This window comes from Petaurus breviceps, unplaced genomic scaffold (genome assembly GCF_028583685.1).
Source record: "Petaurus breviceps papuanus isolate PSGF00001 unplaced genomic scaffold, PetGlider_PUasm1.0 523, whole genome shotgun sequence".
Classification (NCBI taxonomy): domain Eukaryota; kingdom Metazoa; phylum Chordata; class Mammalia; order Diprotodontia; family Petauridae; genus Petaurus; species Petaurus breviceps.
The window spans coordinates 1,100,861-1,127,865 of NW_027186356.1; the positions used below are offsets into that span (position 1 = coordinate 1,100,861).

The following is a 27,005-nucleotide window of genomic DNA, read 5'->3' on the forward strand; positions in this document are numbered from 1 at the left end:
AGAGTTGGAAGGAATCTTAGAATACAACAGAATGTTAATAACGCCAACCACCCCAACTGATACAAGTGAGAAAACAAGCCCAGGAGGGGCTGGTCCAAGGTCACACTGCAAGAAGTAGCAAATCGAAACTTCGAACCTGGGTTTTGTGACTTGGTGGTCCTTTTCCTCCCTAAGACCTTAGGAAGTGATCGATAGATGAGGGGTCTGGGTCTGCCCCACAAACCCCTTTCAAGAATTTCCAGACAGCTCTGATAACCACTCTCAAATCCACCTCTTTTGTTTTATTTTTTCTTAAAAAAAAAAAAAAGGTAGCCACTCAAAGTCTCCCTCTCTTAGCCCTGTACAGCATGCAATGCAGTTTTTTTTAATAGGAGAGGTTCATTTCTTTAATACCTGTTTCTGTTGTTTTGTGATTTGTTTAAACATCACAATGTGTGGGAGAATCTCTAATATATCGCAAAGTAAAAACAAAAATAAGGGGGGGAAAATAGATACCAGTAGTTTAAAACATAAAGTGCATTATGATGGCTTTGCACAGAAGTTGTCCACCTTTGGAAGGGCAGGGCAGGGCACGCTCTCACTGGACAGCTGGACTTGGCTGGTAGAAAACAGGATGTATGGACAATCAGGCAGGACGGACAGGAGCAGAGAGAAGAGCCATCTCTGCTTCCCTCCCAGAGTTCCTTCCTGGCACTTTTCCTCCCATCACCTTGGGGAAGGGGGAACAGTGCGGGATGGAGGTGCTGAATTGGGGGTGGGGAGATTGGCAAAAGGTGCTGTTCCAGTGGGTGTGGGGGGATGCAGCTGGGAGAGGGGAACATCTGGAAAGGCCTGTGTCCAGGCCCCATCTTCCCTCCTCCTGGGCCCGAGCAACCTGCAGCTTGTCCTCTCCTCAAGTCTGAGAACTGATTGGTGTTGGAGTGAAGATTCATTTGCCTGGGGAAGGACTGGGTGAGGGAACGGGATGTGTCCATGTCGAGAAGAGGAGACGCAGAGAACAAATGGCCTAGGATGCTTCACTGGCCCATGGAGCCCCCAAGACAGGATGCTGAGGAAGAGATGAATGGAGAAGTTAAAAGAGACCCTTGGAGAAGCACTAGCCACACAATTGGTCCTTATCAGGGGTCACCACTAACTCATAGCTCCAGCCCTGAGCTTCACAAATCCTCACAGAAGCTCTGCAATGGGGGCCCAGCAACCAGCTGCCTGTTTCCACTGCTCTACCTTCAGGAGCCTGAGACAGTGTTATCATCATCATCATCATCATCATCATCTCTGACACATTTGGAGAAAACAGGAACCCAGAGAAAGGGTCAAAGTGGGTCGCACTAATTTGTACATACAGATCCCAGCAGACTTCACACTGACTCAGTCTTAAAGTGTAGTATCATTGATGTTTCACTGTATTTCTATTTATTTTGTGAGATATTTCCCTGTTCTCTTTTAATCTGGTTTGGCCTACATGGACCTCATGTTCAAGGCCTGTGCTCTAGAGGACTAAAGATTACAAATCCCTCATTTCACAGAAGAGGAAATTGAGGGGCCCATCTGAGTGGGGAAGATGAGATTTAAACCCAGGTTTTCCTTCTCACTCTGACCCTGATAATCCAGACTCCAGATTCAGCACAAGATCCCCTCCCCTTGGCATGGAGGCAGAATTGGGGCCCCTTGGCAGCTGTCATTTCTAAAGGCCAAGATTTTGACAGAAAGGGCCTCTGCACAGAAAAAACATGTCTTAAATAGACCTATTTAGACCCCTCACTGTTTGGGGGGAGGATCCTTTGTTCTGAGGCTTAATTTTTTTTTTTGTTGACCACAGGGGTCACCTTTTTGAGCTTCAGAAAGGGACCCTGGAAGATTATTTGATCCAACCTTTCATTTTCACCTTAGGAAATTGAGGCTCAGAGAAGGAAGAAGCATTTTATACCTAAGGTCACAAATTAGAGGAGGAAAATAAAACAATTTAGCATTCTCCCAAAGTTCCATGGGATGCCTCAAAGAGATAGTGGGTTACCCTCCTTGGAGGCCTCAAGCTGGGGCTGGAAGAATCCTGGTCTGGTGTCTTACAGTGGGGATTCCTTTTCAGGTGTATGAGTTGGACTGGAAGGCCAGGGAAGGCCCTTCTGACTTCCAGATTCTGTGATTCTGAAAGCTCCTGGTTCTCCCTCCAGGATCAAGATGGGGAGACAAAAGAGCAGGGTGATGATGGAGATGGGGTGATGTGATCCCAGGTTCCTGCTGACATCTTTGATTGCCTTAGGGGGTGACTCACTGCAGATCTATGAATTAAACATGAAATCCTTCAGCTCACTGAAATGGAGTGGGAGATGCAATGGGGGTGGGGGAGGTGGGTCCTACCTAGCTGGTTCTGATTCCAGAAGAGAAGAGCTGCTAAGCTCTGGGAGGCTGCTGAACAGGGAGGAGGCGGATGTTGGGAGAGAGAGGCCAGGGGGCCAGGGGAGGAGGAGGAGGGATGAGTCACCAATCCATGGATGGAGGACGTGCTCTGGAAGCCTGAGTGCTGTGCCTTCCAGCCCAGGAAGGGACAAAAAAGGGGCTTGGGTGAGTCTAGTGGAACAATCAGCCAGGACTGTGACCAAAAGGATCTCAGGAGAAACAGAATCTAGGGCTTTCTGGCAAGGGGTGGGCATGGGACAGACTCCCAAGGAGCCTCTGGGCTGCCTACTTCTTGGAGAATGCAGCTGAGTCTTCATCCCCAGAACTGGGTACAGAGCTTTGGTCACAGGCATGCAAGGGTTTTCTGAGTGGCTTCTAGCTACTCTGCCTAGCCAGAAAAACCCACTCCCGAGGACTGAGATTAGGAGAGAGGCAAAATCCAGACCAGGTGGGGCCCTTCTGCAAGTGTCTTCCAAGCAAGGGCCTCCAACTCTGGCCTGGAGAGGCATCACCTAATATCTATGGGGGTGGGGGGCAGAGGGAGCATGCAGGTGACATTAAGAATCATGACACGGAGATGGAGAACCCAGCATTCCAGAGCTAGGGGGCCCTTAGAACCCAGAATATCAGAGTGTTAGTTCTGGGGCTGGGTCAGCATCACTTCAAAACCCTGAGGGGTGTGGGAAGCTGGGCAGTCTCTGCCATTGTCCAAGATGAGTCAGCCTGGCCCCTGCTGCAGGGACACAGGAGAGCAGGCAGAAACAGTGATAAACATTCAGGCTGTGATTAGGCGGCTGGTACTCTGTCATCCGCCCCAATCCCCTCCCCCCAGTCTCCCACCCACACAGCAAGGCACAGTCATCATCAATGGGTACAAAAGCAGCTCCCGGACTGGAGTGGGGGTGGGAACTGGGGGCAAGGGCCATGGGACTGGGGGGGTAGAGGAGAAGAATAGTCTTCCAGTTCCGGCTTTCCTGCTGGGAGATGACAACTATTCCCAAGCAAGGAGGGCAGGGGCAAGCCAACAGGCAGCTAAGCTTGTCTGCCCCCAGAGGGTCCCTTGTGGTAGGATCTGCCCCTAGGCACTGACAACAAGAGATTCACCTCTATTCCTTTCCAGGCTCTGTCCGAAGCTAGCCATTTCAGCATTTGTCTACTTGTATCCAGGCTCCAAAATATGTGGCTCGGTGTAGCCGGCCCTACCTACTGACAGAGGGTCAGGACTCTGGATGAGGGAGGAGAAGGGAAGACAGCAGACTTGGCAGTCAGCTTGGCAGAGGCCTCAGAGCCATGCCCTCACCCACCTGGCTCACCTTTCCAGGCCCCAGCCCCGGGGTGGAGGAAGGTCACTGCTGCTTGCAAGCTGACAGCCGGCGGATCTTGCTGCTGGCAGAGGAGGCCTTGCGGGAGGGGTTGGAGGAGGCGCTGACCCTCCGCTCAGCTTTGGCTTTGGTGCTCAGCTGCGCTGTTTCGGTGCCGTTCATGCACACCATCTTGGGGGGACCCCGGCTCCCCCGGTTCTGTCCATTTTGTCCAGCTTCCTCCTCGGGGACCTGTCCTGGAAAGGGGAACAGAGCAGGGGTAGGAGGATGATCAGCTCTCTCCTACCAGGTGGCTGAACAGGCAGTGAACCCCACCTGGCACATTCAACAAGCAGTGTGACCAAGTGCAGGTCTCCAGGGATGCCGAGTGACCTCATCTGTAAAATGGGGATAATCGTGCCTAGATGATCTGATGGGCTGCTATGAGAAGCTAATGAGATCATGCGTCTGGGTTAGCTCACTGAGGAGGAGGTGACTGGGGCTGCGGAGAAGAATGGGTAATGGGAAAGAATTCCCTGCTGGCAGCCAGGGTGGTCTAGGAGCTTCAGGCTTGGGGAGACCTGCGCTCAAACATCAAGGAGGACCCCAAGTGGGTCACTTTCTCTGGGCCTCAAAAATCAATCTCTGCATGTTTTATTTGTCTTGAATTTTAATTTTTTTTTTTTATATTTTACATCAATCCCTCAATACCCAGCCTACACTCAACCCCTCTTCCTGACAAAGGAAAGGAGGAAGGAAACCAGCATTAATTGAGCACCTACTATGTACCAGGCAGGCACTTTGGTCAGCCCTTTACAAGTGTCTCCTCTGAACCTGACAACAACACTGGCAAATGGTTTTTGTCTTACTCTTGGTGAGTCCTTTCTAGGGTTTTCTTGGCAAAGATATTGGAGAGATTTGCAGTTTCCTTCTCTGCCTCCTCTGACAGATAGGAAACTGAGGCAAACAGGGGGAAGTGACTTGCCCAGGGTCACACATAAGTGTCTGACGCCACATTTGAACTCAGGACAATGAGTCTTTATAGCTGCAGGGTCGGCCTTCTATCTACAGAGCCACCTTGCTGCCCTACTGGGAGATGGGCGCCATAATTACCCCCATTTTATAGTAGAGGAAAATGAGGTTGAGTGGGATGGAGTAACTTCTCATCGCTAATGAGACTAGATCTGAATTCAGATCTTCCTGATTTGGGACCAAGGCTCTCCCCACTGCACCACCTAGCTGCCAAAGGAAACATCATCTGTAAAATGAGGGGGCCTCTTCTGGTGGTCTTTGAGGTTCCACCCAACTCCAGATTTCTGATCCTATGATTTAGGCAAAGCTAGTAAACATACCAACCCTCTCTACAAGGTTACTGTACATCCCACATATGGGAGGCCCTCATCTCCAGGGAGAGGAGAAAGGTGAGTTTCTTCATTAGCTCTCCAGGATCAAGACAGCTGATTATTTCAGGTTCGACTGCCTTCCTTATCTGCAAAATGGGAATACTGATCTCACCTCCCCTGGGCTTATTGTGAGGATACAAGGAGATAACTTGGGGAGAGTGCTTTGCTACATCCATCCCTCTTATTTTTTTCTTTCTTCCAGCCCCACAGTCCTCTACTACACTCATGTACCTCAGTTTGTCCAGTCATTCCCCAATCAATGGGACTGGTTTTGCTCCCAGTTTTTTTTTCCTATCACAAAGTGCAGTTCTGATCTCATCCGCTCCCATGGATTCCATTATTGTCCCGAGGTGCATGATTCTCCTGACCTCTGGCCCCCACCACTTCCCTGTCTCCAGCTGTCGACTGCACATCTCATCTTGTCATCTTAAACTAGTTATGTCCCACTCAGAATTCGTTGTTGTAGCTTGAAAGTCCAAGCCCTCCCTCTGCCTCCACCTCCACCTCCACCTTCCCTGTTACCGTAGAGGGCACCAGAACCCTCCCAGTTACCCTGGATTCCTCCTTATCATGCCCTGCACGCCCCAAAGACAACCTGTTGCCAAGGCCTGTTGATCTGATCTTAGTAGCGGCATCTTCTCTCCATTGACAATTACAATGCCCCCTCCCTGATGCTGGATCACCTCATACAGACCTGCCATAAGTCGTCCCTCCCTAATGGAGTCTATCCTTCATTCAGTTATCAAAGTGATTTCCCTAAAGTGCACGTTTGACCATGCCAGTCTCTGGTGCATAGTGGGCACTTAATGTTTACTGGCTGAGAGACTGAATGTCACTCCCCCACTTAATAAATACCCGTGGTTCCCTATTACTGTGACAAAAGTTCAGTGATTTTCAGACTCATCCAACTCTTCGTGCCCCATTTGGAGTTTTCTTGGCAAAGATACTGGAGTGGTTTCCCATTTCCTTCTCCAGATGGTTTTACAGAAGAACTGAGGCAAATAGGATTAAGTGACTTGCCTAGGGTCACACTGCTAGTAAGTGCCCGAGGCTGGATTTGGACAGTGTGAGTTTTGACTCCAGGTCCAGCTGCCCTATTTTAATTACTGTGAAGATCAACTGTCCAATCTTCTTGGCTTTTGAAGTTCCTCATAACCTGCCCTTCCCAGTATCTTTCCAGCCTTCTTCTACCTTCCCTCCCACCTCCCTACTCAATAAACTCCAAAGGTTCCCTAGTGCCTCCAAGATCAAACACAAAGTCCTCTGCCTGGTGTTCACAGCTCTTCAAAACCTGGCCCCTCCTGCCTTGCTGGTCTTCTACCACCACATACAGTCTCTTTGATCCAGTGACCCTCCATGTCTGGGCTCCAGGCATTTTTACTGGCTGACCCCAGGCCTCAAACTCTCCTCCTCTTCGTTCCTGCTTCGTTGGCCCCCTTCAAGCGCCAACTAAAACCCTACCTTCTAGACACCTTTCCTAATGCCTTACCTCTCTCGATTATCTCCAACATTTCCTGTCTATACCTTGTTTGTACCTAGCAGTCTCCAGGTTGAATCCCCCATTAGACTGCAAGCTCCTTGAAGGCAGGATCTGTCTTTTGCCTTTCTTTTACCCCTGGAGATTAGCACAATACTTCTCCCCGATTGCCTGTGGGATATTTGGCAGGTCCCTTTAACTCTGGGTCTCTGTTTGCTCAGCTGTAAAATGGGGAGACTGGCCTCTAGGACTTCTGCCAGTTCTAAATCTGTGACCTCTGTTTCTCCATTTCCCCAGTCGGTGCATTCCTTTCATCAGGGATGCAGACCCCAAGTAAAAACAACAAATACACAATTAGCAGCGGCGTGGGTTATGACCCTCCCTGCCCATTCCGAAATCTCTTCCCATCTTCTCTTCTCCAACTGAAGGGTCACTCCCAGTGGCACCAGGAGCAGGGCAGGATCTGGTCTCCCCATTGTGAAGATGGGGGAGAATGAAGCCCAGAGGGATTCAGTGACTCTGAGGTTGCACGGTAAATAGGAGAAATGTGAATTCATGTCTCCTGACCTCTAACTTAATGCTCTTTTGACCCCAGGATGAGCTTTTCCCTGGTTACTTCCCCAGCTCAGACCTCATTCATCTATCCCACAATTCAGAAAGTCAGGCAATTAGCCATGAATGACCTTCTCAGGCTCTAGGGTAAGCCTAGATTCAAACAGACAGAGACCAGGAAAGAACGAGACTCAGGTAGGGGATACAAATCACAAAATGTATACAAAAGAGTGGAAGACGCTGGGAAAAGAGGAAGGAGGAAAGATGGAAACAAGCATTTATTTAGTGCCCACTGTTGGGTAGGTGCTTTACAAATATCTCATCTGATCCTCTCAACAGCCTTGGGAGGTAGGTGCTCTCCTGTTTTCAGTTGAGGAAACTGAGGCAGAGGTGAAGTAACTTGCTAAGGGTCAGGGTAGTTAGGGGGCGAAGTATATATAATGCTGGGCTTGGAGTCAGGAAGATTTCAATTCAAATCTGGCCTAGCCGTGTGACCCTGGGCAAGTCTTAACCCTGTTTGCCTCATCTGGAAAATGAGCTGGCAGAGGAAATGGCAAACAACTCCAGTATCTTTGCCAAAAAACCCCTAATGGGATCACAGAGAGTCAGGCACAACTGAAAAATGACTTAACAACCTCCTGATTCCAGGCCTAGCCTGGGGGCTGGGACAGGGGTCTCTGCTTCTAGTTTGAAGCCACTGGTCAGGGAGTTGTGATAGTAATGGCAATTAAAGATTCCCCTGTATTGGCTTGGTTTTCAAATTGATTGTATTAAAACCCAGAGTTTGTTAATCCCACCTGTGGGATGGGCTTGTTGATGTGAAAAGAAAGTCCTGAAGTGGGAGGAGCTGGTGATGTAGATTTGGAGAGACAAGAGAGAGGCGGAAGTTCTTTTTGGAAGCTGCACCTCGTGGAGAGAGAGTGACCAGAATTGCTGGTGGCCGCTTTGAATTGCCCTGGACTTTTGAGACCTGCCCCCTGAGCTGCCAAGGACTGAGGAGACATGGCTGTTTTGCTGGTACTTTGTCTGTCTGTTTTGATGTTATTTTGCCAGATTTGTCCACTGGTGAAAGACTGTCCTGTTGAAGAAGTCCTGGAACCTGGCATTTGGTTAAGAAGGCCTGAGACTGTCCTGCAGACAGAGAGTGAATACTGTCCACTGGTGAGGGACAGTACTGAGAGTGAATACTGTCCACTTGTGAGGGACAGTACTGTTGTTGCAGGGGTCTGGAGACTGTCCGGCAGACAGAATGAATACTGTCCACTGGTGAAGGACAGTGCTGTTGTTGCAGGGGTCTGGGAGCCTTTCTGTTGGTTCAGAAGCCCTGAAGAAGGATTTTCTTGTTGTATGTTACAGAAATCCTGGGAGAGGGCTTTGCTAATGTGTTCAGGGGTTCTAGGACTGTTCTACAGACAGAGGATAAATTCATGAAGGGACTGGCAATGTATCTTATGGCCTTGCTAAGCCTTGTCTCTCCAGGAACTAAGATTGCTGAGAACTTGCCTCGTGTCAAGATGAAGAAAAGACCTCCATTTGGGTATTAAGTGCTGTGTTTAAACTTGATGTAACTCTGGGGTAGATTCAATCGTGATCCAGGGGTGGGGAACTTTTGGCCTTTTTGTGTTCTATGGTTGAGCAAATGAATGTATTTTACTTATGTTTGGAAACTAATCTCCATTTGAGAAGAGGGGCTTTGTGGTGGACTTAATTAAGGTATAGCCTAGGGGTGGAGAAGTATTTGGAACAGAGACTTTGTAATTGATTGAATGATTGGAAAGTCCTGGGGTGGGGTAGGCCTTGGAGATGATTTAATCACACTTAGTAAATGCTGTATTTTGAATGATGTCATGTTTTGATCTTCTCTGTTCTGGGTTTGTTACTGAATAAAATAGAGAGCACCTATGCTGGTATTTCGAACCTGGGAAGTTGCCTTTGCTTGGTATTACGTTACATTATGGCGTAGTCGGCAGGATTACAAAGCATAGTGCCTCTATTTGTTCCAGGATCCATGGCCATTTAGATTGAGATTGTAAGGCCAAGGATCCTGGAGGGGTGGAACCACAAAGCCCCAAATATTTTGCTGTCCCATCAGTAAACCATGCATGTCTCTTTTGTTCCTCAGTTAATACATCATATCCCTCATTCCACTTTACAGTGGACTTTACCAACTGTTGCTTTGGCTCAGGGGGTGTGTCATTCCTCTCAATTTCTATGTTTGCTACAGATCTAGCCCACCTCTAATGCCTTTTTTTTTTTTAAACATTACTCATCTTCCCCAGGCATTCATGCAATTATCAAATATCTATTAAGCACTGTCTGCCCAGGAGGCAAACCAGATAGCTACAAAAGAATTTCTGAGGTTCTGGGTGTGGGGGACTCATGACCCTAGACTCAGATCAAGGCCAGGTCAGAGGTAAAGAGGCTTAGGGATGTGAAGTGACTTCCCCAGGCCACAGAGAGGCTGAATAGCCAAAATGGCACTCAGATTTTGCCAACTGTATTGAAATCCAGCACCCTTTCCAAGATACCTGCTCCCAACTGTGCCCAGCTGAGCTGGGGGTGGGGGGATCGATCCCAAGGGAAGAAAAGTAATAGCTTGTCTTTAGAACACTCGCATGGAGTACTGGAGCTGGCTAAGGAAGCTGGTAGATTCTGGGGAGCAGCCTGATTGGGATTCTGTCACAGAAGACAAGGACCCCCCACCCCCAACTCCCCGTGACTGTCACTCACACACGTGCCGAGAGGGAGGGAGAGCTCGCCCCCACTGAAATGAGCTCAGCACCCACCTCCAGTCACATGACAACCCCGCATTAGTCATGGCAGAGCTTTGGTTAGGGAAGGGGGGTCGTCAGAAGCCCTTCTGTCAGACCTTCTGCTCAGGGCTTGGGGCCCCTTTCTCCAGGGGCAGGAAAAGAAGCATCATCTGTGTTCATGAGTGAACCACAGGCTAAGAGAGTGAGGTCTGGGATGCTTAGCTACAGCACATTGCCTGGCTCAGTACACTCTTGTCTCAGAAGGTTCTAAGACGGCTTCAGAAGCTGATGAGCCAACCAGACCACCTTCCCCACCCTCTGAATTTCAGGCTGGTCTCACTCCTTCCTGACCCACATCACACTCATGTCATAGCATTAAAAAAAAGGAGGCTTTAGAAGTCAGACCTAAGATCATAGGAGTCTAGGTATAGTGCTAGAAAGAACCTTGGAAGTCAAATAGTTTACATCTTTTGCTTTATAGACAGGGGAACTGAGGCCCAGAGGAATGAAGTGACTTGCTTGCCCAAGGAGACACAGATAGTTAGGACTAGTTCAGAATTTGAACCCAAGTCTTTTGGCTTCCCACTATACTAAGTTCTGGTGCTAATTAGCTGATTGACCTTGGCTCAATCACTTTGATTGTCTAGGCCTTCCTTTCCTCATTTATAAAATGTGGACAATACTGGCTCACCCTCTTCTCAGGGATGTTGAGCCAAGGTTATATTATTCCTATCTCAGAGACCTTGCTCACATCATTTTCTTCTCTCGGTCCACCCCAAACCTATCAACCTTTCAAGGTCTGGCTCTATGCCTACTACCCTCCATTTTCCTGACCCCTCAAAGGATATGAACAAGCAGTTCTCAAGGAGAAAAAAATCCAAGAGATCAACATTTCTATGAAGAAATGTTCCAAATGGCTAATAATTAGAGAAATGCAAATTAAAACAATTTTGAGGTTCTGCTACACACCCATCAGTGGTAAAAATGACAATTGCTGGAGGGGCTGTGGGAGGACAGGCACATTACTGCACCGCTCAGGGAGCTGTGCGCTGGTCCAACAATTCTGGGAAGCAATTTAACTGTGCCCAGGAAGCCCTGAAATTGGGATACTTTTTAACCCAGCAATATCATTACTAGGCCTCGAAGAGATCAAAGAAAGACAAAAAGGAACCATATGCAGAGAAATATTTATAATGCCTCATCCTGATACCACAAAAATCTTGGAAACTGAGTAAGATGCCATCAAATGTGGAATGGTGAAACACCCTGAAAAATAATGAAAGGGATAGATTCTGAGAAACCTGGAAAGACTGACATGCAGCTACCGTGTTTCCCTGATAATAAGACACTGTCTTATTATTTTTTTTGGACAGAAAAACACCAGAGGGCTTATTTTCAGGGGAGGGCTTATTTTAATGAACATTGATAGCAATTTTAATAAACAGGTAAATGTGAACAAAAAAATGTACCTTTATTCAATAAGCAAATCACTGGGGAAGAACAGGATGACGCGCTCACTGTTGCAGCTCGGAGGGCGGCATACGTTTCACGGGGGGGGGGGGGGACGATGCATACAGAGGGTACCGTAATGTAGCGTGTAGTGCAGGGGATCACCTTCACTACAGTAGCAATCTCAATAGGGCTTATTTTCGGGGGAGGGCTTATTTTCGGGATAGGTCTTATTATCGGGGAAACACGGTAGGTCCCGACTGGTGTGAATAAGGATTCCTTGAAGGGGTCCCATGTACTCAAACTGGAGCTATCTGAAGCTATAACCATGGGAAATACTGATTCCAGCCCAGTGAAAATATATATACTTGGATTCTGAATAATGGGGCTGAGTTAGGGGATATTTGTTAAGTCACAATTGTGACTGGCTATATATTGAGACTGAAAGAAGCAAAACCAAGTTTTTATTGTTATATTGGGTTATTTACCCAATAACAATAGGGAAAAAGACCTTTGAAAGAAAGACTTAAGAACCCAATGGCCAGTCATGACTTCAGACAACCAGTGATGAAGCAGCTTACTTACCTCCTGATGAATGTGGTGAAGAATTAGGAATATATTTCTGGACATGGTCAACGTGGGAGTTTGTTTTGCTTGACTTGTCATTGTTTATTTATTTACCTGACTCTTCATGACCCCATGTGGGGTTTTCTTGGCAAAGATACTGGAGCAGTTTACCATTTCCTTCTCCAGCTCCTTTGACAGATGAGGAAACAGAGGCAAACAAAACTAAGTGGCTTGCCCAAGGTCACACAGCTAGCCTGAGTGTCTGAGGCTAGAAGTGAATTCAGATCTTCCAGACTCCGGGTCCAGCACTCCATCCACTGACCCACCTGGCTGCCCCTTTGCTTGACTATACACTCTTGAGCACAAAGATGCACACACAAAGATGTGTATAGACCCATACAATATACAGTTATGAATTTATATTACTAGCATTTACATATTGCTTTAAGGTTCACAAAGCAGTGTACATATGTTAAGCTCATTTGATTCTCACAACCCTGGAAGATGTCTACTATTATTATCATCACCATTTTACAGGTGAGGAAATGAGGCAGAAGTTAAATGATCTGCCCAGGGTCACACAGTCAATAAATGTCAGAGGCAGGATTTGAATTCAGGTCTTCTTGTCCCCAGGCCCATCTCTCTATCCACTGTGCCACCTAGCTGTCTAGGAGGGTTTTACTTATGCGTGTTTATGTATGTGAATTTATGTGTATACACATACCTATAGTGGGTTTTTTTTGGGGGAGGTAGAGGTAAAAGAGAAGGGGCCAGGGATAGTTTGCCAAAAAAAAAAAAAAAAAGAAGGAAGGAAAGAAAAGAAAGAATAGATGGTCAGTGAAGCATTTAAAAATATACAAAAAAGAAGAGAATGAAGGTCAGAAAGAATCATGAACAAGCAGGAGTTTTGAAAGTTACATCATGAATTTGTGATATATATATGGGCTGTCCCAAAAGTCTTAGTGAAGTTTCAAGCTTTAATAATCTAAACTGCACTATGATTTTTGGGATAGCCTGTACTTAAAAGGAAAAGGGAGCTGGAAGATAAGAGGTTTCTGTTGTTTAGACACAATCCCCTTTCTTTATTCTACTGTGGATAAGGAAATGCTCGTTTTATTTGGTGTGTGTTAAGTTCAGAATTAAAAAAAAAAATAAGCCAAGCATTTCCTGACCACTGTAACTCACAGCAGGGTATCCCAGCATTCCTAGTAATTGGTATAATAAATACAGGAGCCCCCTGCCTGCCTCTCAGGCTACTACAAGACTTAAGAGAATACTTCGTCCCCTCTGCTCTGTGGTTGCCTTCCCCCTACTACTCTATATTTATCTTGTGTGTTCAGACTCACAGGAGTCATTGCCCTTATTAGACTGCAAGTTCCATAAGGGCAGGGGCTAGTTCTGCTTTTTCTTTGTATTCCCAGGGTTTATTGCAGGGCCTGGCCTATAGTAAGAACTTGATAAAGGTTTGTTGATTGATTTATCTTTAATATCTGTTATTTATTTATTTTTAACATTCTTTTTTTTTTTTGCTTCTTGGAGGGCAATTAGGGTTAAGTGACTTGCCCAAGGTCACACGGCTAGGGTTTGTGTGTGTGTGTGTGTGTGTGTGTGTGTGTGTGTTAGTGTCTGAGGTCTGATCCAAACCCAGATCCTCCTGACTCCAGGCTGGTGCTTTATTCACTGTGCCACCTAGCCGCCCCAAAATCCTTTTTTTTTAATTTAAATTTTGAGTTCCAAATTCTCTCCCTCCTTCCCTCCCCTACTCAGTGAAAAGGCAAGCAATATATCAAAAATACATGTGAAATCATGCAAAAACATACTTCCATATTAGCCACATCATAAAAAAAAGCCGAGAAAAATCAAGAAAGCGAGAGTAATTTGCACTCAGAGTTTATCAGTTCTTTCTCTGGAGGTGGACTGCTTTTCTCTTGTTGATTTGATTTATTAAGCATGAAGAGTTGTAGCCCATGAATCAATCACCCAGCATTTAGTAAGCCCCAGTTTCCTGCTAGGTGCTGAGGGAGGGACTCCCTTCTGAGGGAAACTCCAGTCACCCCCCAGCCCCTGACCTAAGGGACTTGGTTTGGCAAAGTCAGAGCTCGGAGGGCTCTTCTGGATGCCCTCACAAGGACACAGGCCCATCACTGGGCTCTTTTGGGCCTAATTCCCCCTGGGCAGCCACATGCAGCTAGAAGTTGTCTGACCTTGTCACTATCCCCAGGACCAGGATTTCTCCAGTCCAGAGCACACTCACTGGATGGAACCCTCTATGCTAGTGGTCTCAGGATAAGTCTCTGGATAAGTATTTCACTATAATTGGTCTCCTTTGTAATCCCATACATTTTAGGCATTTAAGACCTTGACTTTGAGAGGGAAGGAAGCATCTATTAAGCACCTACTCTGTACCAGGCCCACTGTGCTAAGCAACTTACAAATATCTAATTTACTCCTTGTACCAACTCTGCCAAAGGAAGTGGAGGCAAAGAGGGTCGCACAGCTGCCAAGTTCCTGAGGCAGGATCTGAACTCAGATATTCCTGATCCCAGGCCCAGCACTCTATCCACTTCAAGGAATAAACATTTATTGAGCAGCTACTATTCATCGGCACTGTGATTACAGTCTAATGGGGGAGACCGCAAGCACACACACACACACACACCCCAACAGGTTCTATACAGGATGAAGAGGAAATCATTAACAGAGGAAAGGCCCCAGAATGATGAGGGGTTGGGAAAGCCTTCCAGTAAAAGATGAGATTTTAGCTGGGCCTTAAAGGGAGCTAGGGAGGTCAGCAGGTGGACATGGCAGACAGCCACTGCATCCCTTTGCTGTGAGAATCGGCCTTTACCTGACCACCAAAGGGAGACAGAAGAGCCCCAAGCCTCTGTATGCTAGTCCTCTACCCTGCCCATTACCCAGCAGTGTTTAGTGTCCAGGTCTAGGACAGAACAAGAAGGCAAGAAATAGTTCACAAGATGACAGAGAGTGCAGTCCATCCACTGTTCCCCTGCCCCACTGAGCTCTGGACGGATGGAATCCTTCTAGGCTAACAGTCCCATTGGTGACATGTGTAATGAGAAAATCCAATGGTTTGCATGGTGCTACGTTTTTTGGTAGAGAAACTCATTTACCACCTGCAATACTTTAATTAACACATTCTGCGCCTGCCAGGCCAGTAATATTCACATACTAAATTTGGCCAAAGGGGAGAATTCCACCCAGGCCTTCCTGATTGGCCAGGGTCTATACACCCAGCAATTCTCTCAGCGGCCTGGCCTGAGGCATCTAATGGGACATTTCACAATCATGGCAGGAACTCTGTCCAAAAATGGGTCAAGTACAAGGTCTGAGATGCCTGAGTAAGGACAGAACATGAGGTAGCTAGATGGCGCCATAATGCATAGAGTGCTGGGCCTGGAGTCAGGAAAATTCATCTTCCTGAGTTCAAATCTGGCCTCAGACACTTATTAGCAGAATGTGACCCCAGGCAAGTCACCTCACCCTATTGGCCCTGTTTTCTCATCTATAAAATGACATGGAGAAGGAAATGGCAAACTTGTCCAGAATCTTTGCCAAGAAAATCTGGAGTCACGAAGAGCCAGATACAACTGAAAAATGAGTAAACAACAACAGAATATAAGAATTTGGATCCTTTTATAGTCCAATGACACTGCTCAAGAGGTTACTAGCATATGAAATTCTGAGCCCCAACACCCAACCTGTGTAAAGCTGAGTATTGCTTACAGACAGGCCAAATGGAGGCTATGGTCACTGTGAGGGACTCTTTGCTGAGACCTCTCTAAATCATGGTTAGCCCAGTGGATGGAGGCCCCACCTCACAGTGCCACAGGAGTAGAATCCTTACTGCACGGATCACTAGGGTCTTCAAGGCTACAGGCTGGGTTCTGTGGCTTTCTGATGGCAGGTGGAAAAGAATCCTCGTGGCACTGAGGCAAGCTTTTCAAGATCCTAAAGGAACTTGGGGGCCAGACCCCTTTTTACTTTTATTTAAATCAGAAAAGGAAGAAAGAACTGAGAGGTAGTGTAGCATAGTGGATGGAGAGCTGGCTTTGAAGTCAGGAAGGTCTGGGTTCTAAGTTCGGCTTCTGGCACATGCTAGCTGTGAGACCAGGGCCATAGCCATTTAACCTCTCACTTCCTCTAACCCAAGGCTTCTTGGTTTTTTGGAGAAGCATACAGACCCCTGCTCAGAATAATGTTTTCAAAGGTGCAAAATATACAGGATTACAAAGCAAATCAATTGTGTTCAAACAGTTAATCAAGATAAACTTAAAAACCAGCTGACCAGGCCTTCACCCTTGGCAATGCTCTAAGACCATAAGTTACAGAGGAATATTTGTCTATACTTCTCTCTCTCTCTCTCTCTCTCTCTCTCTCTCTCTCTCTCTCTCTCTCTCTCACTCACACTCACACACACACACACACACACACACAGTATGCTGACTGTCTGAGAGTAGATGAGATTGCCACAGATGAGAATGTAGAGAAAAAGAAGAGGGGTGAAGCTAAATCCTTGGGGAATATCTACTTTAAATGAATGGGCAAAGGATGAAGACAGAGGGGATTTGGGGCTAGAAGTAAACTGAATTTAAAGATGGAGTTCAACCTCCTCATTTTATAGAAGAGAGACCTAACTGAGGCCACTATGGGTCAGGAAGTAAGCCCAGGTTGGTCCTCTGACTCCAAATTCGGAGCCTCTGGTGCTAGGCCACCCTGAAAGGTCAGGGAGAGGAGTTCATCTAGGACAGTGTCCTAGCACACAGTGTTATGTGCTTTATGAAGAAGGAGAAGAGATTACCCAGTGAACAGGGAGTTCAAGGTCATAGAAAACTCAAGGACAGTTTAGACGAATAAAAGGTTATGGATTTGGTAGAGGAGGTTGGTGACCTCGGAGAAAGGTGGAGCTTGCAGAGAGGTAGCATGGGTCAGTAGAAAAGAACCTCCCCAAGTCTTTGAGAAAGCTGCTGAGAGTCGGTGTCTATACTTCTTTCTTCTCATTGTTCTTTCTGAATTTGCCAGTGATCTCTTAACTGCCAAATCCGCTGGTTTTTTCTCCGCTGGTCACCTTCTCTGCACTGCTGATCACCCTCTTCTCGCTGGGTAGTTAAGACTCTGTTCTCTCCTGGGTACCCTCCCACTTGTCTGTTCACTCCTGTCTCTGCTGCCAGATCTTCACTATTACCTGGGTGGGTGTCTTGGGCTCTCTTCTCTTTCCTCCATACTATCTTACTTAGTGCTCTCATCAGCTCCCCACAGGGTCAATGATCGCTAGATCTATACATCCAGTCCCACATCTCTCCTGGGTGTCAGTCCCAATTGCCTAATAGACATTTCAAAACGGACGTCTTCACAAACTTCCTAAGTCCAAAACAGAACTCATTGTCTTTCCCCTCAAACTCTCCCCTCTTCTGAACTTCCCAATTGCAGTGGGATGTACAACCACCCTTCCAATCACTCAGTTTCACAATCTTGGTGTCACCTAGAACTTCTCATTCGAATTCCCCCCACGTGGCCAATCAGTTGCTAAACCTTGTCATTTCTACCTTCCCCACAACACCTGTCTTGTATATGTTCTCTTCTGTCAACTCATACAACTGTCACCCTAATTCAGACCCTCACCACCTCTTGTCTACACTAGGGTCTTCCTGTCTGCAATCTAATCTCTCCAGTCCCTTACTGTCACTCTCCCCTCACTCTCAATTCCCACCTAACTCTCAAAGTGAGCTTTTTCTTGAAGCACTCAAGGATTAGGTAACTTGCCCAGGGTCACACAGCCATTAAGTGTCTTGAGTCCAAATTTGAACTCAGGTCGTCCCAAATCTAGAGAGGATGCTCTATCCATTGTACCATCCAGCTGTCCCTCTTGCCAAATAAAACACAGAGGTGACAGTCACAGTCCTACTCTAGGATCAAATACAGAATCCTCGATTTGGCATCTAAAACTCTGCAGCTTGGCCTCTTCCAGGCTTTTCAGGCTTCTTATACTTGATTCCCTTCCAAAGAATTCTAAAATTTTGTCATACTGGCCAAGCTGATGTTTCTCACTCACTCACACTTTCTCTCCTCCCTCTGTGTTTTGTATCATCTGGTCTCCCTGCCTGCCTGAACGCTGATTCTTCACCTTCATTTCTTGGAATCTCTGGCTTCCTTTAAGACTCTGCTCCAAGCCTTTTCAAAGCCCTTTCCAGGTCCCCCTCCTGCCAGAGATTTCCTTTCAAACTGTTTCATCAACTCCCTAAGTCTCTAGTACTTTACCTATTTACAAGCCTGTTGTCTCCTCCGTTAGAGTGTAAGCTCCTTGAGGGCAGGGGGTATTTTTGCCTTTCTTTGCATTCCCAGTGCTTAGACACATTGCCTGGTACACAGCAGGTGCTTATTAAATGCTCGCTGCTTGAATCACTGATTCAAACTACCTGGGTCATCTTGGGAAGTTATAATCTCAGTTTCTTCATCTGTAAAATGAAAGGATTAGCCTAGATGGCCTTTGAGGTCCCTTCAGGCTCTAAATCTATGGCCCTACAAATGCAATGGGTTGAAATGTGCATAGATATTAAAGAAGTGGTAGAAAAGCCGTCGGGCAGTGTTGGGGAAGACAGAGATGGCAAAGCATCTCATATACCATCAGTGTATGATTTCATCAGTGACAATCGAGTTGAACTCGACTGGTATTAGCTGAACAATGAAGCGAATGTGCTGACCTATGGCATCCTGATCATTCTGGTAAGAATAACAGCCTGACATTTCTATGGTACACTTTCCATATAGTCTCCTAAGAACAAGCCTGTGAGGTAAGGGGCCATTATCATCATCCTGATTTAACAGGTCTGGAAACTGAGGCTCAGAGAAGCTTAGTGAGGTCTGGGGCCACAGAAGTGCCAGGTATCTGAAGAAGGGCTCAAACTCAAGCCTTCCTGACACCAAGTTTAGCACTCCAGGTCAAAGAAGATGGGGGGAGGAAGGGCTTGAAGGGACTGAAGATACCCTGGAGAGAGTGGAAGCCTAACAGAGCAAGACCCTAAAGGCTAAAGCAGATGGGACCAAATGGAGCTTTTGGGTGGTCTCAACCCTCATAGGACTAAATTTGGGGGGATGGGGTCTGGTTTGAGAAGAAAGGGCAAAAGTCTGCAATGGTAGAGTGTCAGTAAGAGTAAAACCTGAAAGGTTCATCTCAACTCTGACATCTCGTGTTCTAAGGGCCCTCCCAGCTCTGACATCCTGTGCTCTAAGGCCCCTCCCAACTCCATGACATATGGCCCTGCCTTCAATTATCACAACTGCCATACTTCCTGTCCTTTCCACATAATTATCCTGGAGGGAGTTTCTTTCACTAGCACCCAAGTTTCCTGCTCTGCACGTACTCCCCAGTTTAAGCAAAGGCCCATGGAAACTAATGTTTCATACACTTTCTATTGTCTACAACCCCAGGGTTTATTGCCTGAAAATCCCATGAGGCCTCTGGGTGGGACAATTCATCTTTTACAATATGGCCTCTCTCAAAAGCAAGAGAGCTGTCATGGAGACAGAGCTGGAGGTGGGGAGTGGGGCAGACAGGGGGTGAGAGACCCCAAGAACAGAGTCCCTTGTAAGCTGCCCCAGACACCATCAAAGCAGTGGGGTACTGACATGGTAGAAGCAGCCTTAAACAGACCATCGAGGACTTGATCATACATCACACCTTCCACATCCATAACTTGCCAGGCCAAAGGGCTCTTGAGCAAGTCTGCCACTCTCTTAGCTCTATTTGTCTTATCTATAAAATGGGTAGAAGGAATGCTATGTTCCCAAGGCAAAGTAACCTCGGGACACTTGCTGTACTCCAGTAAAGTGGGTTCCCAATTGATCTTGGCAACTTATTACACGGTGACCCATGTGTGACATGCTGATAAGGTTTTTCAGATGATTACAAACCACATGTTTTATACCGTGTTTCCCTGATAATAAGACCTATCCCGAAAATAAGCCCTCCCCTTACTGTGTAAGATTCCTCTAAAATAAGCCCTCCCCCGAAAATAAGCCCTATTGAGATTGCTACTGTAGTGAAGGTGATCCCCTGCGCTACACGCTACATTACGGTACCCTCTGTATGCACCATCCTCCCCCCCCGGGTGAAACGCATGCCGCGCTCCGAGCTGCATCCAATCAGAGCTGCAGCAGTGAGCGCGTCATCCTGTTCTTCCCCAGTGCTTTGCTTATAGAATAAAGGTACATTTTTTTGTTCACATTTACCTGTTTATTAAAATTGCTGTCAATGTTCATTAAAATAAGCCCTCCCCTGAAAATAAGCCCTCTAGTGTTTTTCTGTCCAAAAAATAATAAGACAGTGTCTTATTATTGGGGAAACACGGTAGCAATTTAAGGTTTGCAAAGTCCTCTTCCGTTCCCACTATACAGTTATTGAAAGCAGGACCTATGGGTGGCATAGTAGAAAGAGATGGGCAGACTAGCAGTCAGAGGAACCTGGGTGTGAGATCTTGGGTGATTCATCCCTTTGGGGTTTAATTTTCCCATCTATAAAATGAGGGGATTGAAAATGATGAAACTTTGAGTCCTCTTCTATGCTTTTATGAGTATTTCACTATCCCCATTTTGTGGATGAGGAAACTGAGGCTTATGGGAGAAGTGATCTGCCCAAGGTCATGCCTAAAATCTTTAAACCACCTTTCAGCCACAGTAATTGACTTCTCTGCTCATATAAGCTCTGGGATTCATGAAGGAAAAAAAAATCTATAGCAATAGTGATACAGATTCATAGACACACCATCCATTACCTACCCCACAAGGTTATTAGTATGAGCCAAGTCCTTTGGAAAAAATCTTTTACATTGCAAAGGGCTCCAGAAATAGGGGCTTTTATGATGACGCTGATGCCAGGAACCCTTTCTGGGAAAGGAAACAAGAGGCGAGAAGCAAGAGAAAAGCCAGCTTCACCAGCTCAGCCCTCCCCAGTGTGAGAAGGCCAGGCTCAATTAATGAAAACAAAGAATTTAACACTGAAAATAGGCTTTCTGCACCCGTCACTACAGCCCACACTGGAGCCTGGGACCCATTGTGCCTCATCTATTAAAATTGCCGCTATTCTGCCTCTCCATTAAGGTTTGTGCACTGCTAAAGACCAGCAGCCCACACCTGTCCCTGCTGCTGCGGCCGCCCCAGGCCTAGCTGCTGCTCAGGGACAGACGTCAGCTGGCCCCCACCGCCCCTTGCTTTCTCCCCAGTCACCCTGCTCAAAGATTCCGTCTCCTCTCAACACAAAAGCTGTTCAAAATAGGACCTCTTCTTACATAAAGGGCTTCAAGATGGCCTGATTCACCAGCTTCAAAGCACACGTCTGCTTGCACGTAAGGGATCGTCTGCTATAAAAAGCCACCTTAGTAAATACTCGACACCCTTTATTTTTAGTTTCAAGCTTTTTAATGCTCCCAATCTTCCTGCTCTCCTCTGGCTCCCCGCCCAAACACACGTCAGGGAAGGAGAAGAAAGCTTTTGTTTTGCTTTGAAGTGTGGTGGGGCAGTCTGTCTGCTTGAGGAAAAGAGCTATGGGTCAGTCCCTGGTGTTAATTTATGAGGGGGCTCTTCCCCAGCCCCTTCAGCTGCTGGCTTCCACAGAATCAGGGAATTTCAGGGTGAGAAGGGGGCTTTAAAGACTGCATGTTTTGTAGTTAGAGGGAACAGAAACCTAGGGAGGGTGGAGGGGTGTGCAGAGGAGCCAGGCTTGAACCCAGGGATCCCTCGTTCCCAGGTCAGTGACCTCCTGGACGCTGTGCGAGCTATGTTCATTTTTCCTTTGCAGGGTAGAAAGTGACTGAAAGGATCAAGTCTGGAACCTTGTGACAGACAGAGTTGAGTTTCCCCAGCTCTCCTGGCTCCAAGGCCAACTTCTAAAGAGAAGTTACTTGACTGAGGCATAGGTCAAATCAGTACAAGGGCTGGGGTTCTAACTAAGGTCTAGATGGAATCACAGGACACTGGGCTTGAAAGGACAATTAACGTCCCAGCTACTCATGTTAGAGATGAAGAATCGAAGCCCCACAGAGACACAGCCAAGCTAGAACTCATCTCCTAATGGCCAGTAAACATTCCTCCCTGCCCCCCCCCCCAATTTCCAGAGGGTTTCCCTTTGTTTCCTCTTCCTGGATGATGTGGTTTCCTGCCATAGGGTCACCCACCACTCCTGCGGTCTAGGCAAGTCAGGCCCAGCACCTCTTCTTTCTAAGAGGTGAATCCTCTAGTCCAGTACTTCCTGAAGCATGACTCCTTAATACAGCCTTCATGACAAATGATCTCTGTACAAATACTTTGAGTGACAGAGAACTCACTCCATCTTTAAATGTCCGTTCAGCCTGAGTACTTTACACCTCTGATTAATGTAAGATTTGAGTTTCATTTACTACAATTTAAATGAAAACAACAAAATGAAACTGGACGCTGCCTAATTATAATGATCAAGCATGGCCCTGAAGAAGAGATGAGAAGAAGTGCTTGTTGCCCTTCTTTGGTGAGGTGACAGATTATGGGTATGGAATACTGCATACGCTGTCAGAATAGGTGTGTGCCACCAGGGCAGCTGATGGCTCAGCCAGGGCTGTGGAACTGCTGAAAACATTTCTTCCTCTTTCTTTTTGGGCAGGGGAGGGAAGAGGGATGTATTTGGAAACAGATGTAACAGAAAACAAGTTACTTATGAGAATTTTTCAAAAGGGTCAAGATGAATTCAAAGTACATGTCTGTACACACCCATACATACGATCCTTCCTCCATATTAATGATCCCACTCTTCACTGTGATGTGGAGATGACCCCGGGCCCTCAGAGGCACACGCCAGAGAAACACAAATCATTCCTACCAAGTGGGATGTCTCCTTATAGGGATCAGCCTAGCTAAAAATAATCATGGGTACTTTAAGTTTACCAAATGTTTTTGTCCCATACTCAAAAACCTTGTGGCACACGGGGGGGCCGGGATTACTTTCCGCTTCTCCAACCTTAGGTGGCAAGGTTCAGATGGATTGGCGTGCTTCCCAAAGGCACACAGCAATTAAACAACAGAGCCCAGGTTAGATCCCAGGGTCTCCTCACACAGTGACACCCCCCGCCCCCAGTGCCTTTTCCATTGCATTCCGTGAAATTCATCCAGAGCAACTCACGAAACCCCTGCCCCACCCCTTTACTGAGGTGTGTGCGTGGGGGTGCATTCTCTGTTGTTGACGCCATATCCATACAGAAGAAATCATGGAGGCTTGAAATATTAAATACATACACACACACAGAGCTCCCACCTCTGCCTGTGACTCATTCCCTATTCTCACTGCTCAATTGATCAAAACCATTTGCAAGTTATTTTAATGGAATCTTTTCCTGTTGGAGGCCTGCAGAGCTGAGCAGCACCAGCACTGCCAGGGGGCTGGCTGAGGAGGGAGGATAAACGGTTCCCACAGCAAGGTGCCCCTTAATTTTGGTTTATTCACCAAATCGCGAGGCACCCCTGACAGTCTGTTCTTCTTCCCTGGGAGGGGAGGCTGAATCATTCATACTCTCCTCTCCACATGGGCTCTCCCTAGCCCTCTGACAAACGGTCTCTCCTTCCACAAGAGGGTGGCATGGCAGCAGAGCCGTCACTGGTTGGCTCAATTACTGGTCTGGGTACCAATGACTCCATCTTAGGTCAGCCCTCCACTCCAACCCCAATCCTGGGGAACCTGCATTATTTTAATACTATTACTACTGTTACTAATAGCTGCTAGTTACAAAGCATCTTAAGTTTCACAAAACACTTTACAATTATCTCATTTGACCCTTAAAGGAACCCTGGACTTAGGTGTTATTATTATCCCCATTTTACAGATGAAGAAACTGAGGGAGGCAGGGATGAGGTGATTTGCTCAGGGCCTACACAGCTAGTAAGGGTCTGAGGCCACATTTGAATTGAGGTCTTCCTGACTCCAGGCCCAGCATTCTATCCACTGTGACAGGTTGCTGCACCTATTAGGTAAATCACAGTGCCTCAGTTTCCCTAGCTCTTTAAATTTTACAAAAGATCTTTCTCACAACAGTTACAAAGCAGCAGGAACAAATATTATTATTCCAATTCACCAGCAGATAAAATGAAGACTCAGGGAAGGTTAATGAGTTATGGTCAATGGACATATGAACAAATTTTGCTCTCTTTGATGCCCCCTATCCATGTGACCGCAGGCAACTCACTTGACCCTCCCTCAGGGTCAGATTTCTCATCTGTAAAACGGAAGGGTTCACCTCGATGGCCTCTGAGATGCATCCAGCTCTAGGCCTACAATGTTATGATTTAAAGACAGAATCGTCCTCACAGAGCACTCAGGCCAATTCTCTCATTAAAAAAAATAATAACCTCCTAAGGGAATCAAGTCTCTTGATGAATCCATTGCCCACATCATCAGTAGACTGTGAGCCCCTGGAGGGCAGCGGCTGTCATTTCTCGCTTGTGGAGGAAAGGCCATCTCAGTACACAAAGCCTCTGGGCCCTCTCACCGAAAAAGCACCCCTGCAATCCCAGAGTGTTAATGCTAGAAAGCATCTTGCAGGCCACTAAGTCCCTGATTGGCCACTTCCTAGCGGTGTGACCTGGGGCAAAGCACAACCTCTCTGTACCTCAGTTTCCTCACTGTAAAATAGAAAAAAAAATACAAATTTTTTGCAAGTTTTATGGTAAGGAAAGGCCTCTGGAAACTGATAAGCACCAGAGAAATTCAGGCTGTAATTTTATAAATGAGAAGACTAAGGTCCAGTGGAGGTAAGTGGAGGACTCAGGCTATACAGTGAGTAAGAAGAAAAATCAGGACCAAAAAAAATGTCAGGTCTCCTCACTTCAAGTTCAGAGTTGTTGGCTGTGGGGGCCCCCCCCCCCGGCTGTTGGCCCCCCCCCCCCCATACCTGCTGCTCAGGAGATGAGGGGCAGGTGGCAGATCAGAGGTTGAAAGAAGAGCCCCAGTGAGCAGGAGCTTAGATTCTGATGGGAAGGCCCTCAGGGAGCAATGTGGATGGACAAGGAGGTAAAAAAAAATTAATTCAGTATATTTATTTACTCATTTTACTTGGCTGGACTGCAATTTCATTGAATCAGGAAGCTCCTGGGGGGGAAACATAGATTAGCAATTGGTTTGCAATTTATACTGTGAGAGGGGATGGAGCCAAGATGGAGGAGTAAAAGCAGGAACTTTCTTGAGCTCCTGCTCCAACCACCTCCAATACCTATAAAAAATGACTCTAAACAGATTTTAGAGCTACAGAACCCACAAAGTGACAGAGAGAAACAAATCTCCCGCTGAAGGCAGCCCGGCAGGCCAACAGGAAGGGTCTGTCAGACCACGCAGGGAGTGGAGCGCAGTCTGCGTGAGCCTTGCTAGGCCAGACCTGCAGCCCAGATGGGCCGGAGCAGACTTCAGGGTACTGAGTCACTGGCAGCTGTGGCAGTTTCCAGACTTCTCAACCCATAAATGCCAAAGAGAAAGTAAAAGGCCAGTGGGAAACTCTATTGGAACTGGGTGAGAGAGCTCCGTCTGGTCCCTGCCCCCAGGGTGAGAGGTGGTGGCTGCCTCTTGAACTCCAGACCTACAGACTGTAGGGGGACCAAGCGACTGTCACAGGGTAATTGCTTTTGCTTTGACCTGCTTGGATCCGGGTCGCAGTCTTGGGTGGTGGTCCTGGGGTGAGGAGTGCTATAGAGAGGGCATCCTCCTCATAGTTCTGAGGCAGGTACCTGGAATGAACTCTGACAACAGCTGCACAAAACCCCAGAAATTTGGGACACAGCTCTACACTCTGGAAGCAGAGTTACTCCTGCATCAAAAGCCTCCAAGAAAAATATGAACTGGTTGCAGGTCATGGAGGAGCTCAAGAAGGATTCTGAAAATCAAGTAAGAGAAGTAGAGGAAAAATTGGGAAGAGAAATGAGAATGATGCAAGAAAATCATGAAAAGAGAGTCAGCAGCCTGCTAAAGGAGACCCCCAAATATACTGAAGAAAATTTATACTGTGAGAGAATTACCAAGGGCACAGAGAGGTTACATCACTAGGCCAGGATCATCCAACCATTTTGTGTCAGAGGCAAGACCTGAAGCTGAGACTGTTCCTCTATCCACTACTCCTGGAGTCAGGAGGACCTGAGTTCAAATTCGACCTTAGACACGTACTAGCTGTGTGACCCTGGGCAAGTCATTAAACCTGTTTACCTTATTCTCCTTATCTGTAAAATGAGCTGGAGAAGAAAATAACAAACCACTCAAGAATTTTTGTCAAGAAAAATCCAAATCGGGTCACAAAGAATCAGACATGACTGAGCAACAGCAATTCATAGAGGCAGAAAGCTCAATAATAGCTAATATTTTGCTATATAACAGCTAATGATAATAGCTATTTAAATGCTATGAATGAAATTAATCCAAAAACATAAATTAAACACTATAAATAGCATTTATGGTAGCGAGCTAAGGTCTGCAAAGAGCTTTAAAAATATCTTATTTTATCCTCACTAAACATTCCTGGGAGGTGGGTGCCAATTACTATCCCTATTTGTTACAGGTGAGAAAACTGGGAAAGACAGAGGTTGAGTGAAGGTACCCAGGGTCATATAGCTTGTAAATGTTTGAGGTCAGATTTGGAGTTAGATCTTCCTAATTCTAGGTCAAGGATTCTATCTGCATCCCCATTCCAAATGGATAGTGCTTGTGCTTTTCTCCCCCTTGATGAGACCTCCTCTGTGGTAACTAGTATGTTCAATTTGGGCACCAACATTTTAGGAAGGAAGTTGAAGCCTTGACATGGGAGGATCGCAGATGAAAGCGCCGGGGATGTTTAGAATGGAGACTCTAACACCTAGTGGACACATGTGCACTTTCTTTAAATTATGTGAAGAATAGCATGGGGAAGGAGAATTACATTTAGGGAACCACAAACTCTTGTTTGCTGAAAGAGGCCTCAAAGACCAGCCAGGCCACGTCCTATAGGGACAAGAATCCTTGATGACACAGGGGAGTAGACTCCAGATGATATGGGAAGGAGATGAGGAGGCATTCCGTTCAGAGGACAGAAGCCTGGCACAGAGCTAGGGTGTA

The 27,005-nt window shown here is 46.7% G+C and overlaps 1 protein-coding gene across 2 annotated transcripts in view; it reads right to left on the reverse strand.

The window, feature by feature from the left end:
* Window positions 1-247: 247 nt before the first annotated feature.
* The window catches only part of STK11 (serine/threonine kinase 11), a 179,057-nt gene continuing 152,299 nt past the window's right edge, over window positions 248-27,005 (reverse strand). The window contains exons 9-10 of one of the 2 annotated variants that reach the window (XM_069102023.1): window positions 3,711-3,955; window positions 248-1,048 (exon numbers count right to left, since the gene is read on the reverse strand). In XM_069102023.1, coding sequence (XP_068958124.1) covers window positions 3,744-3,955 — 212 coding nt within the window. In that variant the 3' untranslated portion in view covers window positions 248-1,048; window positions 3,711-3,743. Of the gene's footprint in view, window positions 1,049-3,701; window positions 3,956-27,005 lie in introns of both variants that reach the window. The other variant, XM_069102024.1, reaches the window with a different exon arrangement.